This window comes from Kogia breviceps, chromosome 2 (assembly GCF_026419965.1).
Source record: "Kogia breviceps isolate mKogBre1 chromosome 2, mKogBre1 haplotype 1, whole genome shotgun sequence".
NCBI classification, from domain to species: Eukaryota; Metazoa; Chordata; class Mammalia; order Artiodactyla; family Physeteridae; genus Kogia; species Kogia breviceps.
This window is the reverse complement of record NC_081311.1, coordinates 112,077,464-112,093,579: the sequence shown is the minus strand read 5'-3', so window position 1 is coordinate 112,093,579 and position 16,116 is coordinate 112,077,464. Positions and strand designations below refer to the sequence as shown.

The 16,116-nt window shown below is 34.0% G+C and overlaps 1 protein-coding gene across 7 annotated transcripts in view; it reads left to right on the top strand.

Annotated features, from left to right (window-relative positions):
* Window positions 1-16,116, top strand: part of LRP1B (LDL receptor related protein 1B) — a 1,895,525-nt gene that overhangs the window by 1,805,567 nt on the left and 73,842 nt on the right. For all 7 annotated transcript variants that reach the window (XM_067025946.1, XM_067025948.1, XM_067025945.1 and 4 more), the window contains 2 exons: window positions 2,116-2,280; window positions 14,228-14,389. In XM_067025946.1, the coding sequence (XP_066882047.1) occupies window positions 2,116-2,280; window positions 14,228-14,389 (327 nt within the window). The remainder of the gene's footprint in view (window positions 1-2,115; window positions 2,281-14,227; window positions 14,390-16,116) is intronic.

The following is a 16,116-nucleotide window of genomic DNA, read 5'->3' as shown; positions in this document are numbered from 1 at the left end:
TACAAAGTTTTATAATTTTAACTTTTACATTCCAGTTTCTTATTTAATTTAATATTCACAACAAACCTATAAGTTAAGTTGCACATTTGTCCTTAAGGCTATCTTAAAGTAGAAATAACTAAGGCTCAGATAGGTTAATTTGTATGCCTAGTAAGGGGCAGGACTAGGACTTAAAAACAGGTCTCACTACATCAACTGTCATTTTGTTTATACTCTGTGTATATAGTGCCTCATGAGAGAGTCCTTCATATTACAAATGCAGGCTTTAGTAATGCCAACCTGAAGCCTCCCTACATGACAAAGTATTGGAAACTGCTTTGCAATGCCGAAAATCTCGAAATTTGTCTGACACTGCTGATAGATAGTCTCTGTTTATGACAGTGGTTATGATACTTGAATTATGGTGTCATTTGAAGTCACTGAGGCTCTTTAAGATGTTTTGTGATTATTGCAGTGATAAGTATTCAAGCTTCTGTTATGTCTGTGCCAATGCATCTTGAGTGAAGAATATAGGCTGTTTTGATTTTATCTTATTTCATATAAAGTAAGCATGACTTTAGAAAAAGGTATTTTTTGAATAGAATGCTTCTTAAAATATTGTCAATTGTCTTTGTTCTATTGGACGTTATGTGCTGCTCTATGTAGAGCAATATTTCTAATGGAGCAAGGCCATGTCTACACATACAGAAAAATAATGTGGAAAATGATTCCAAACCAAGTTTTATCATAAATCAGACTCATCATATTTTTAAAAATGATTTTGTGACCCCAAGGAATGACCATCTTTCTTTTTCTCAGCCAAAATGTATTATATAGGAAGATTGTGCCTAATTATTTTATATATGGAAAAAAATGTTGCTGACACTGTTTTATCACCATCTTGTATCAAATCTAAGTAATTTTTAGTTTTGTGTGTTAATATATAGTTGACAAGGATGTACATCAAAGAGTATCTTTTCATGTAAATGTTTCCCTATACTAAAAATTATATGTATATATGTTTTTGTATATGCACACTATACTATATATATGCACTATACATACTATATATATACTCCATACATACGAATGAGTTCCATTCAGGGAGCATGTTCGTAAGTCCAATTTGTTTGTAAATAAAACAAAGTTAGCCTAGGTACCCAACTAACACAATCGGCTATATAGTACTGTACTGAAATAGGTTTATAATAATTTTCACACAAATAATACATAAAAAACAAATACAAAAAAATAGAGAAAACATTTTTAATCTTAGAGTACAGTACCTTGAAAAGTATAGTAGTACAGTATAACAGCTGGCATACAGGAGCTGGCATCGAGTGAACAGGCAAGAAGAGTTACTGACTGGAGGAGGGGGAGGAGGTGGGAGATGGTAGAGCTGAAGGATCCTCAGCAATAGGAGATGGAGCGCAAATTGCAATTTCACTCAGGCCTGACGTTCAGTACCAGCTACATCACCGCTGCTTTTACGCTTGTTTCCGGACGTCCTGGGCTTGAAATAAAGATACTGTACTACTGTACTCTATACAATACTGTATAGTAAAGTACACAAAAGCACAATCACTTGTAGAAGATACAGGCACATGACAAAGTACACCAGACACATGAACTAACTTAACGTGATTGTACATGCAAACACACGTTGGCATCTTTGAAAGTTCGCAACTTGAAGGTTCGTATGTAGGGGACTGTATATATATTTATATTACATATTTCGGTTTGGTTTAATATCAAACACTTCTAAAAACTAGGCCATGTTTGCCCATATCATGAAAAAACCCATATTGGTTGGAAAATATTTTATTTTTAGAAAGTTTCAATTGGTTTCATTGTTTAATGTTTTAACAAATATAAGAAATGGTAAACAATGATTTAAGCCTAAAAAAGAATAAAAGTTAATTCAATACTTGTGTTCACCATTCAACAATGGTTGAAATCTATTTCTCTATTTTCAGATAGTATTTTGTTTCTTCTACTTTTATATTAGGGGTATTTATTTTTGGAATTTTATGGAAAAAAGTGAATCTTAGTATTTAATTTTTCTTCATTTGAATTTTTCTTATTCTACCACCTACTGAATGGCATGCTAATTTGTACATTTCTTCTTATAACCAGATGATTCATGCAAACTGACTTGTGAAAATGGAGGAAGATGCATTTTAAATGAGAAAGGTGATTTGAGGTGTCACTGTTGGCCTAGTTATTCAGGAGAGAGATGTGAAATCAACCACTGTAGCAACTACTGTCAAAATGGAGGAACTTGTGTGCCATCAGCTCTAGGTAAATAATTGAGTGGCATTGTATATTCAAATCATCTGTAATTTTCCTTATATGTGAAAAATCTACAGAAAATACTTAATGCTATGAATATAATTCATGGTGTCTTAACAAATACATTAACAAAAATTAAATCTAATAATTAATTCAACGTAATCAGTGGCATTTTTTCTAAATTGAGTATATCAATCAAAGTCCAAGTCACAAAAATTAACAATAATAATGATCATTAGCTTGTGTTAAGTGTGTGCCATTGACAGGGCTCAGTGCTTATAGATATTCTGACTCTGGCTTAAAATGATAAGGCAAAATCAGTTTTACAAGCTGTATCTATTTGACTCCAAAATCTGTTTTTTTTTTTAATTGAAGTTTGCCTAATGCTAAAACTCATGTTATTAAAAATTAGATTTATGGGCTTCCCTGGTGGCGCAGTGGTTGAGAATCCACCTGCCGATGCAGGGGACACGGGTTCGTGCCCTGGTCTGGGAAGATCCCACATGCCATGGAGCGGCTGGACCCATGAGCCATGGCCGCTGAGCCTGCGCGTCCGGAGCCTGTGCTATGCAACGGGAGAGGCCACAACAGTGAGAGGCCCACCTAGAACAAAAAAAAAAAAAAAAAAAAAAATTAGATTTATTTTAAATATATACATACTATATCAGTACATCTCAGAGCATCATAATTTCCATCCAAAATCATAGCTACTCTGTTGGCATTGCAATGTAGTATATTCAAAACATTGCTTTGAAAACATCAGTTTACTATATATTAGGATATACTTGAGATTCTTACTAATTTATGCTATATCTATGCTTGCAAAAAGTGTTTTCTGCAGCACATAAGTGAATATTAAAACATATTTTCCTACTGACTTCTATTAAATTTAAAATATGTTCCCACTGGAAAAAAATTAACCATAATACATAATAAAAACATAATTTGCAAATTCCAGTATTAGTGCAAAGAAGATTATGCAACTATTAGAGTGAAATCTATGTACATTTAATTCTCCTACGATAACTGCAGATTTAGGTAGTCAGATGGAAAAGCAATCCATATGATCTTCACATCCCGTATATGGTTAATTTCTTTCTTACTGGGATTTCTCACTGCTTCTATTGCTTAAGCTATTTGAAGTATTTAGCATAATGCTAACTGAAAGAGCCACATGAAGAAGCATTTTCAATGGAGTTCAGGAAAAGCAAGCTGTTTTCTGATTTGCATTCTAAGAGTAAAAGCAATACTATTTCTTTGATAGTTTATACCTATAAATATTTTGGACTTATGATTAATTGATAATTAAGATAATTGTAACTGCTCAATAGAATTCTGAAAAAATATTCAGCAGGTTGATTGAACTAAAAAAGGCACTAGGAGTCTTACTACATATATTCATTCTGCCTGAGGGGAAGCTAGTCCATAAAGTATATTCTGTTGCTATGGGAAAAACTGTAGTACTGAGACCTTCATTGAATATGCAAATGGAATCCATTGAATGTACCGTAAAAGGGTGTGACCTGTAATTATATTTTAGCAACACACATACCACTTAGCTTTAGGGAAGAAGCTTCTCTTATGCAAATGAGTTGTTTAGAGTTTTATTATTTGTTAATTTTTTCATTAAGATAAAAAAAAATCTTTGGATTGTGACCAGGTGATTTTCTTATATTTATCTTTGGAAATATTTAAGCCAGCTAGATAAAGAGTTTGGTACTCCAAACTATGGCTACCTATTCAACCTGCAATCAACGCACAGGGACAAATCTCTGTGAAACATTGAATTTGCTATCCTGTTAATGGATCCTGAAATATATATAAATACACACAACTTTTGATGTTTCATTCAAATCATTTGTCCAGACCTTGCTGCATTCTTAAAATCCATAATATATCAAGTTTATCTATGCACCCAGGGTATTAGATCTTGATTTACATAGATAATATGTTCAGAAAAAATTATATTTCAAAATAGCAATATAAATGAGTTCTCATATGAATTCAACTTGAGATATAGCCATGTAGTTTATTGTCTTATAGCATCTAATAATAATAATATAATAGTTAATTAAGACAATTACAAAGTATTTTTCACTTTTAAAAATGTGGTTTTATAAAACATTGTTTGGTATTATAGACTGTAGAACCTCATTATCTCCACACAAATATTAATTTGTGAAACAAATCCCAGTGGGCAACTCATAGATTTATTCATTGTCGGTTTACTTACAGTTAAGCCTTTGGCAAACTCCTCTGTGGACACTATATAACTAGGGTTTGGGGCAGCCTTAATTAAACTTTTTAAGTTTGTGACAGTTGTATAGAACTATAATAATTGAACAAAGGAGATGTCACCAGTTAATTAAAGGCACACATCTGAAAAGCATAATTAAAATTTTACATGTAGGAATGAATTTTTCCTCATTCCTTAAGGTTTTTTGTAATAAAGAAAACTAAAAACTAGATATATGAGCTGTATCCATATAAGAAGGTACTACAAAATGAAATAGCTGGACGTTGATTATATCAACAAGGATCCATGTAGCTAATTTCTGTGACCTGCTCATAGGAGGATACATTTAAGATAAAGTTTGCATTGGCAAAGCAATGGAAAATAGAATAAAACATTGAATTATTCAGTCATTTTATATAGAAAATAGAGTATAATTTATGGAATTATTTTTTCATCACAGATATAATGGATATTTATGTAATTATATGTACAATTAATCTTCACTTTTATGAATATTTATTCTCTAAGATATGTTCATTCTGTGTGGTATTTTCCATACTCTTATACGTCTGTTATTTAGACTTTTAATGTTTCTGTCAAAATGAATCAGGGTTTTCTACACAATTAATTTAGAGGAATGGAGCAACAAATTTTGTAAATTTGGGAAAACATTCTCAAATACTCCCACTCGAAGTTTGGAATTATGCATAAAGGAAGGCAATTCTAATTTGGGAAGTTTGAATATATGTAAAACTGGCTAGGTGAAGAGATGATGGTGCAATTTTTTATAGTAGGCAATTCATTTGTATTGAATTATTTAAATGAATTCAACAAGAAGACAGCAGAAACTCTCTTGTGTTGCCCTCTGTCACCACATCTGTGTATTTTGTCAGTGAAAGATTTTATTCCCAGAAATGAAGCCGGAGGAAAGAGGGCTTCCTTGAGGAAAGAACAAAATCAAAATCTTCTCACTACAATGGAAAGGGCCCTTATAATAGCCAAGTAGATGGAGATAATTTTCTATCTCATTTATTTGAGATCTTTCTGTCCAGGCCACTGCCCCAATTATGATGGTAGCATATGTGACTGCCATCAGTTATGATCAAATATGTCTGCCCTAAAAATGTTTGCTCAAAGGCAAGTTAAGCTAGGAAATTTGGGGCAACTTTGAAACAGCATGAAACAGATGATGAAACATATATACTGATGTCTCTCAAGTCACATATATATCTGGGCTGTAAAGTACACAGTCACCTAATTAATATCTTGATAAAGGGTGAACATACATTTAAACAGTCCCTCTTTGTTTTTCGTTCACTTTATATTTAAATGAGGGCTGTTTTTAATTTAAATTAAGCTTGATGTCTTAGCTCCCTTAACATAGATATTGATTATATTTAGAAAGTGGTAAAAGCTGTATATTTGGTCCTATTTGCTTTTTAAGAATCCAAGAGAATAAGTTGAAAATATAAAATTGAAAACATAAAATAGTGCATATAGTTTAACAAATAAGTGACATAGGAATATGTAGCTATGACAAATCAATGGGAAAAAAACAAAAAAACATGAGCAAGTGGCAGAACATGCACATATATGAACACAAACATATATAGAAGCAGAGAAAAGAGGGGAAAGAGGGAGGAGGATCCCAGTCAGACGTAGGTGAAACCAGCATTCTTAAATCAGTACCAGAAGAAAATGTTCATGGTACAAGCCTTGCAGCAAGCAATTCTGAATTACTCAGCAAGAGTTACAGGGCAGAAATAGACACACATGTAGAGAAAAAACGTATGGGCCCCAAAGCGGAGAAAGCGGCAAGGAGGGGGGTGGTGGTAGGATGAATTGGGAGATTGGGATTGACATGTATACACTAATATGTATGAAATGGATAACTAATAAGAACCTGCTGTATAAAAAAATAAATTAAATTCAAAAATTAAACAAAAACCAAAACAAACAAAAAAGTTTCAATGTCCTTTAACTAAATAATGTCACTCTTAGAAATATATTTCAAAGGTTACATAATAATAAAAAGTAAAATATTTATAAGTGAAAATGTTCAATGTTCATAATGTTCATAATATAGAGTTGTAGATAAAAACCTAAATTCAAGTAGTTAATATATAAAATATAGCATATCTAAAAGATGAATGTTATACAATAAAACTATAATTGTAAACTATATAATAATAGAGAAAAATATTCACATTTTATTTTAAAGTTAAAAAGCACAAGAAAAACCTGCTTGTGTACTAGGAGCCCAATATGGAAAAATTGCATATGTAATAGGTCCTTCATTATACTTCTGTATTTTCTAAATGTTCCACCATGCTTTATTGTTAGAATCAGAAATTAAAATAATACTACTTATTATCATTGTCAGGGTCATGGTAATTAATATATATTGGAGTGCTTACTAAGTGCCAGGCACTGTTCTTGGCCCTTGAATCTTCATAACAAACCTATGAGAGAATGAAAGTAAGATTCCCTCTAATCGTGCTGCTGGCTTCATGAGTCATAGTTACTGATTCGTTTGGACCATATGGTGAGAGCAGTACTGAACTATTTAGTCTTATAGCTCTCTAGGCTAATGTCAGAAGGCTTGAGTTGGCTTACTTGTATTCACAGAAAAGACAAAAATGTTTCAGTCTCATTTCCACAGTGTTGGCTAAAAGTGAACGTTCCATAAGTATAAATAGATTGTGACCTATAATTTGAAACATGTCAGAATATATTAAGTAGTACCTGGGGGGGAGCTGGATAAAGCCCACGCTTCTTTATTTTCTTTGTCAGGCTTTGCTGAATAGTTCTCTGTAATCTTTGTAATACTTAAGACTACCCAACAGCTATAGTCAACTTGCTAAAATTATGTATAAACGGGCACTCACTTTTAGTCCAGGAAAACATTATATTAAGTGGAAAAGTAGAATGTCAAATCTCTTTATCAAAAAGACTAGCAATTTTTTAAAGCATTCAAAACTTTTATTACTTGAATCTAAGTCAGAAGACAGAAGACAGATTTCACCAAGGAGAGTAGTCTTGGGGGTTAGAGGTCAGGAGACAGGCTTTCTGATTGCAATCCAGTAAGTAACTGAATGGTGCTATGATGATTTGTCTCTTGGCTTATTATTTTATTCTGTAGGAAGGAACAAGAATGTAGCTTTTGTCCAAATAGTAAAAACGTTTTGACTAAAGATGTATGTAACTTTTATATAGCATTTTCAGAGAAGAACATTAAATGTAAATGTGTAAAAATATGCCCTGCAGTTTAAATGTCAATTAAATGCTTTAATTACTTAGACTCAATGTGTATGTCAGACTACTTGAACTAAACAATGACTGAATGCATAGAAAACTAGTTGGGTATAAAATGTTATAACCAGGGACAAAAATTTACAAGCACAAGACCAAGTTAAACAAGGTAAGCAGCATGGCTCACATAGAAAAATGAGTATGAATTCAAATAAATTGCTTAAAAAGAGAACCAATCAATAATGTTCACTAGCAGATATCTACCACTCAGAAATAATAAGTATAGTCATGGTCTCCTAAGAAATTCACATGTAATTCCTTTTACTAGCATTCTTTCATTACAATCAACCACATATTTTTCTTAAATTTATTTTTTTAATTTTATTTTTTATTGAAGTATAGTTAATTTACAATGTTATGTTAGTTTCAGGTGTACAACAAAGTGATTCAGTTATATATATATTCTTTTTCAGATTCTTTTCCCTTAAAAGTTACTACAAAATACTGAGTAAACCATACACCTTCAGGTGTTGTGTTTAGATAGAAAAATGAGTTATAATTTATTTGTCCAATATTGAGCAGAGAGGTTATTTTGCCTACTAAAATCATACAATGTCAATTAAATCAAACTGATGAGTAGCATTTTTATAATCAGCTTAAAAACTGTTTATTAAATAAATCTAGCTTTTAAAGACATACAGTTTAAAATCAAGTTATTGAAAAATGCCAACAACATACACCTTAATAATATTCAAATGAAAATATATGCTTTTGAGAAACATATTGATTGATATATTACTTGACTAAAAGCTACTCAGCAAATTTTACTCTAAAATTATTAGCAAGTATGAAGTAATTCAATAATTATAACATTTTGAAAATTTTACAAACATAATTATTGTCATATTATAGTGACTATTATAATTGAATTCTCAATTCAAATGCCAAGGATTCTAATAACTTCCTTAATTATATTATTTAATTTGAAACACTCTTATGTGGCATTTTTTAGATGTAAGCTAGCATGATTAAGTAAGAAAACTAACATCTGAGAACATAGATTGTGTCAAAGTCAGTTCTCTAAGACATTGTCTACTATCACTGAAAATCATCAGTGTTGTCTGCCCATATCAGAGAAATTTCTGTGAGTATATAACTAAAGATAGCATATAGTTAAAGATTCATTTATCTGATGTAAGTTGTAACCACATCACATAAATTCAATGCTCATTTAACAGGGACTAGTGATAAATTTTTATGATATCCATATAATTACTTATATAATAGAAAAGATTTCATTGTTATGTATATTAAAATATACTGTTTTGAACTGATATATATAGACTACCTATAGGCATGTTTTGTTCAAAAGAATGAAAATGGAAAAAATGTGCATCAGGATTCCATATGGAGTTTCTTAACAAAGGCACATGTACTCAGTGAAGTTTAAATAACAACCAAAATTGAGGATTTGTTTAATAGCAATACTAAGAGTAATAATAATGCCAATGCTACTGTCACTAATGAACCTACAATTATTGAGTACTTGCTATGTGGCAGGCATTTGTGACAAGTGTTTTACCAGCACATGGCAGGCATTGCTATAACCATTTTGCAGAATGAGATCCAGAAGAAGATCCAGTGAGGATGTCTAAGTTTTCCAAAGCCACACAATTAATAAATGTCTAACCAGGTATCTTTCTCAGGTCTAATTGATTTAAATTAAAAAAAAAACAAGTAATTTAACTTTATACCAAATTTATTTAATTACTATTAAATATTCTTATGAAATATTTTAGAATCAACCATTTTTACTGAGACCGTGATTTTTGGTATATAAGGGCCATGCAAGAACAATGACGTTTAGAGAACTCTATGAGATTCCAAGGCATTTCCATTTTTTCTTATGAGCATTATAATCTTCAGTTGTGCTAATGGATATTACTAATATTTATCATTGACTATAGATGGTTAGTGATTGTAGTTATGTATTTACCATGTTAGACATCAGCTATTACTGTTTACCTAGTTAAATTTCAAGAGTTTATTAATTTATGTTGTATGAAAATTTGCTGCAACAGTTTATATGAGATAAGCTTCCATTTATCTATAAACAGAAGTAATATATAACTACATTAACCTCCATTTATTATATGCATACATCTAGCAAGGCACTTTGGTAACGTGTAGTGTGAAACTTAATACGGCACTGGGAGAGCCTTCGGTCTAGTGAAATCATGTGTGCTGCTGAGGACAATGTTTATGAGAGGAATTTTCTCTCTTAGGAAGTCATGGGAGGAGTAAGATGAACCTGTTGAACAGCCAGAGATATCCACACAGGGATGCAAAACAGGGAGTGAAAATGAAGGTCTGAAATTTAGGAAGGAGAATGAGCCCAGAGTCAAAAAATCGAGACTGAGACATTCATATAGAGAGATCGTTACTGAAGCCATGAAATTGGATAATATCACCAGAAAGAGATAGAAAGAGAACATAAAGGCAATTATAAAAGAGCAGTCAGAGAAAAAGATAGGGAAATCAACAATGCTAGTGTCTTAGAAGCCAAGTGGAGATAAAATGTTCAAGTGTAGATATTAATAAATGTAAAATTATAGAGAAAATTTGAAGAGGAGGATGATTGAGGAGAAATCAGTAGATTTAGGGATTAAGAGATTAGAGGTAAGCTTTGCAAGAGTACACAAATATACAGTAAAGACAACACCAACATTAACTTCTCCATTCCTAATCCTTTCTTGGGACTCAGAGTTGATTTGTAGGAGCAGTACTTACAAGTTGAGAGATCTGGCCTGTCTTCAGAGGGAACAAAGAGAAGCAACAGATTGACCCATTATTTTGTATATTAAAAAATAAAAACTACAAACCCAGTGAAGGATTGGAATGTGACTTTATGATCGAGGATTTTACTTTGTCATATATTGGTAGAATTGGAAGCAGTAAGTGTAGCTTTCTTTCGAAAAAAGCTCAAGAATGTACCAAAATTTGAAGTTATACAAGTAGATAGATGTGGCAAATACTAGGTTTGTTTTCGTTTGTGTTGTGTGTGTGTGTTCTTTCTTTTAATGTGTAGGATTAAGCATATTTAGAAGATAAAGAAGACAGAAGGACCCATTCTTCAAAGTTTAAAAATGTTGGAGTTTGAGATGAAGTTTGTGGAGAATACCTGTTCTATCCCAGCACTGCCACATAAAAAAATTCAAATTTAATTGTATCTTAAATAAATAATGGAGATAAAGTATGTAATTTAAGAAAATTTTCAGAATGATTTTTCTAGAATGTTACAGTGCCTTTGTAGACAGGGTCACAGAGTAAGTCATACCTGTAAGTGGTGAATCTCAGTGGGAATAACAATAATATTCAGAGCTAAAATGTAACTGATTGCTTTCTATGTGCCTGGCACAGTTAGAAATGTTTCTCATTTATTCTATGTGATTCTACACAACCACCCCATGAAGTAGGTACTATTACTATCCCCACTTTTACACATGAAGAAATAAACAGAGAGCTGATATTTGCCCATGGTCCCACACCAGTAATTGGCACAGGTAGTCTATGAATCCAGGCAGTCTGACAACCTATACTGTTAAAGTCTTAGCTAAGAATGCTTTAGGAACTAGACTGATTAGAGCCAGCAAACTCCTTCCCCTTCTTCATCAGGTCAATAGATGCTCTTTCTGATTGAGCTACCTTTAAAGGCTGTCAACTTCCCAGCTCCCTCGATGCATCACTGCTATAAATCCATACCTTAGTCATTGTAACAGTGCTGTTTCCTTTTCAAATGTCAAAATCAAATTCAGCTACCTAAAAAATCTTTATAAAATGAATCCAGTGCAACTTGTTAGGGTGCACCCAGAGAGATTCTTGAAAATATTAGCTGGAACCCATTATAAAATTCTGCAGCTGATGGTTCATTTCCCATCAGCAAACAAAAGATCTGCTGTATCACCACACTGTTTCAAGTTAGATAATATTCTCCTGAATATGAAAATTTATACTTATCAAAAATAAATCTCTTCAAAGGAAGAGAAGGAGGAGCTTTTTGAAAGTAATTCAGCTGGAATCTAAATGATGAGAGGCATATTCTAGCTGGGGGACAACCTGGTTACTCTGCCCTAGTTTCAAAACAGCTGTAGATGAGATGAAAGCATGGTGTCCTTTCTCTGAGCGACTGGAACAGAGGAATTTTCAAGTGCCTTAGCAGGTTGGGTTTATTTCTTTCAAACTTCTGTCATTTTACTTTTTTCACTCCTAGTTTTTTAAACTAAAAGAAAAACACCTAGAAATTAAGGTAGAAAAACTTAAATCTACAATGTATAAGTTGTATGGCACTTTTTCTGATTGTTCTAATGCATTTTGATTTCCCCTTATACTTTCTGCTCTGTTTGTTTCACATTTAGCTCATGTTAATTTGTGTTCCTGATTGTATGTTCTATTTCTCTGTAAGTCGTTCACTGGTTCTCATTGATGAAGATGTATTACTTCTTTTATTCAGGGCTTTCATTTTCCTTAGTGACTATGTTCTAACAATTATCTATCCTCTTCATCTTCTACCATTATTCTCATTTGTGTCTATTTGTCTGTATGTAAGCAACAGCTAGAAAACTCACTACTTTTATAAGAAAAATACTTGGCTAAAAGTTTTAAAGCTGTTTTCTGGCAATAAAAAATATGAGGGTTTTTTTTTACACATTACAGCTATTCATGTGTATAAATTTTACCTTGTTTCTTAACCTATTAGTAGGCATTTATCTGCCACCAAACTAAAAACACATATAAATAACTTTTAAAGCAATAGTACCCACTGTAAAAATGTATATAACTTTCTTCCTTGAGAAGCAATAGCTTCTAACATCTGTAAGTGTGTGGAGACTTTTCAAAGTAAACTAAATAAATAAATTGTGGAGCTCATTTTTTTCTTTTTCTTGGAAATGCAGGTGGATTTTATTTGGAGATGTTTTATTCACTTAAGAACGCTTTTCAAAAAATATATATGTATAGAATTGTCCTTCAAAGTAGAATGTAGAATCTATGGCAACAGAAAAAAAACTTTTATCACTTTTATACTTCCAGTTTTAAGCCTTACACTTAATGAATTTTTCTGACCATTCTAATTATGTTGAATGTCTACAGTGGTGAGAGAGGAGATGGTTGGATATTCTCTGATACTAGACAACTAAATGACATTTTCTGAGTCCTAGTTAATTGAGATCAATAACTGAATTTCTTTGTTATTCCCTTTCATGTTATTAGTTTATATTTGTACAACCTCTAAACTTTATTCTGCCCCCATTACAAATGGTAGCCATTCATTTTGCTTTGTTTTCCTTCACTTCTCCTGCAGAGCTAATTCTAGACTCCATTTTCCACTCAGTTCTTGACAGTCCAGGCAGTTAGAGAGACTCATTCTTGATATAACAGTTAACTGTGTTATGTTCAAAACACCTTAAAGAATTGTTCACCTTTCATTGTGATGTTAGTTCCCACAGAACAAATAAAATATCCAAAGATGATCTGTCAGATTTGCTATTGTGTGCTATTAACATTAAATTTCTTAAATCATCTTTAGACTACAAGTGACAGTCCTTCACCATGAATAAAAATATAAAATGAGGGCTTCCCTGGTGGCGCAGTGGTTGAGAATCCGCCTGCCGATGCAGGGGACACGGGTTCGTGCCCTGGTCCGGGAAGATCCCACATACCGCGGAGCGGCTGGGCCCGTGAGCCATGGCCGCTGAGCCTGTGCATCCGGAGCCTGTGCTCCGCAACGGGAGAGGCCACAACAGTGAGAGGCCCGCGTACCACAAAAAAAAAAAAAAAAAAAAAAACAAAAAAAAATATAAAATGAAATAAAATAGGATTCAGTAAGTGCTTATATACTAAATGCAGTATGTGTATTTATATCAAATAAAATAACTAATATTCATAAATCTTATTACAGATGACATGTCCACTTTAAACTTATTAAAATATTTATTTATAATAAGCCTAAGCTCCTGTTTTATGTAGATACAGCAGTGATTGGTAACTGCTGATTGAACACTGGGAAATATGATTGTCTCCATTTCATATTGTAATGGCCAACACAATCTGCATTACCACATGAATAGAACAAAAATAATTGAAAAGCAAAGTGGACATGAAAACAGAAATACAAAGAATAATACAAGCACTTTAAAGCATAAAATGTATGTATGCATGTATAATTGTTCATGAAATGAACTCTGATTATTTTACCTGATGCGAACCTGAGCGATCTTCTAATCCAGGCTTCGTTGGAACGTGGGGAAGCTGAGAAACAGAGAGGTCATGTTACTGTGTAAAGTCACAGATTAAGTAGTGGACAGACTTTGCCCCAAATACTGACTTCTTGATTCTTACCTAGTGAAGATTCCATATAAGTAAACAATTTTGCCAACTAATTGCCTTTTCATTACCTTTTTTTCCCAATAGGGAGACCCACCTGCAGCTGTGCACTAGGGTTCACTGGACCAAACTGTGGTAAGACAGTCTGTGAGGATTTTTGTCAAAATGGAGGGACCTGCAGTGTTACTGCTGGGAACCAGCCTTACTGCGATTGCCAGCCTGAACACACTGGAGACAGATGTCAGTACTGTAAGTGAAAGCAACACCCACAAGACAGTATGACAGCAGGCTGTGAGCTGTACATTAAGTAATCTTATCACCTAGATCTACACTCCCTCCATTACCTCAATTTCAGCCACGCTCTATTTTTCAAGTCCACCCCATCACCCCAAATCTAACAATTCTTTATATTGTTCCTCATCCATCTCTTATTTTAAAGATTCTGTTTTTTCCTTTCCCAGCTTAGATTCCATGGTCCATCATTGCAGTCATTCCCTTGTATACACACTTAACAATCTTGCTCCCTCTCCCCTCTCTTGTACTTTTCTAGAAAACCATAGCCATGATTAAATCCAGTTCTTCATGTGTCCTGAACTGGCACCCCACTGCTGAATGCAACTGAAAAAAAAAAAATAGACTGGTCTAACTTGAGGTTTTATCACTAATCTCATATGGGCACTTACTATGGTTTCCACTGTATGTCATTAATCCATTAACCCTCCTAGATGTCTGTGTCACATCTTCTCCTTTCCCCCCAAACCTCCAATACCTGTGCCCCAACTTTATTCTCAGCTTAGGAAACTTGCTTCCTATGTCATTAATAAAAAAAGAAGCTGTCTAAAGAAAACTGCCACAAGCTCCCACTACCAGATCCCTCAAATTACTTTGTCCTACACCACATCCTCTGTCTTCCTTCTTATGACTAGGGACCCATGCGATGTCTATTCAGATGCAGCTTCAAGTCCAAGTCCCCTTTGTCCTTCAAAGCCAATCACTCCCCATGGTGTCTATTGCCACTGCCCTGTTGTAGAATCACACTGCAGGGAAGGTGAGGCCTACATGGACTCTCTGTATTATGTGGGGTGTGGGCTGTGGTAGAGCAGCCACTGTCAGAGTTCTGGGTGGCTTCTGATGCACTGCTTGAGTAATTGCCAAGGATGGCCATGGCTGCCCCACCCGGGCTCCACCCTGGGACCTGTCACCTCCTTGTCCCATAGTTGAGTTTTGCTCCCCAGTTGTGGCAGCCCCAGACTGAATGCTGCGCTGTGACATGCAGCAAGCAGGGCTCGAGCATTTGCTCAGCTTGGGCTGGGCATGCACAGAGGTGGTAAGAAAGCTAGCCAGGAGGTTTCAGTCTGCCCTTTCTGCTCTGCCTTGGGGGTAAGCCGAAACACATGCCCTCCTCAAAAGCAGCGGTTCCTACAGCCTGTTAGTCCCAGTGGTCCTCCAACTTACCAAGGGGGCTTATCTCCCCTGTGTAGGACTCAAGCACTAAGCACCCAGTCCATGGCTCTCACAGCTCACTCCTCTAAAACACCCACCCCTTGATTTCCATACGACTCTGCACGTTAGAATGAGCTCAACAGATTTTATAAAATACAGTTTACCAAGTTAACTCCAAAAGACTTTGATCCTGTTAGCCTGAAACAGGACATCTATAATATTTAAAGTTTTTCGGGTATTTCACGTATATGACTAAGATTGAGACCCACTGCCTAGGTGATTTCAACTAATTGCATGGCTTTTAATACCATCCAAATATGAATGATTCCAAATTTGTATTTCTAGCTGAACTAGCTGTTGCCTGAATCCCAGGTGTTTATACCTAAATGTCTATTTGACAGCTTGTCTTGGCTCTAAATTAACCTGATTTTCTCATCCAAAAATTTGTCTACCGTAGTTTTCCCTGTGTTTGTAAAGGGAAGTACTCATTGCTCAGGTCCAAAAATATTGGAGTCACTTTTGACACCTCTCTT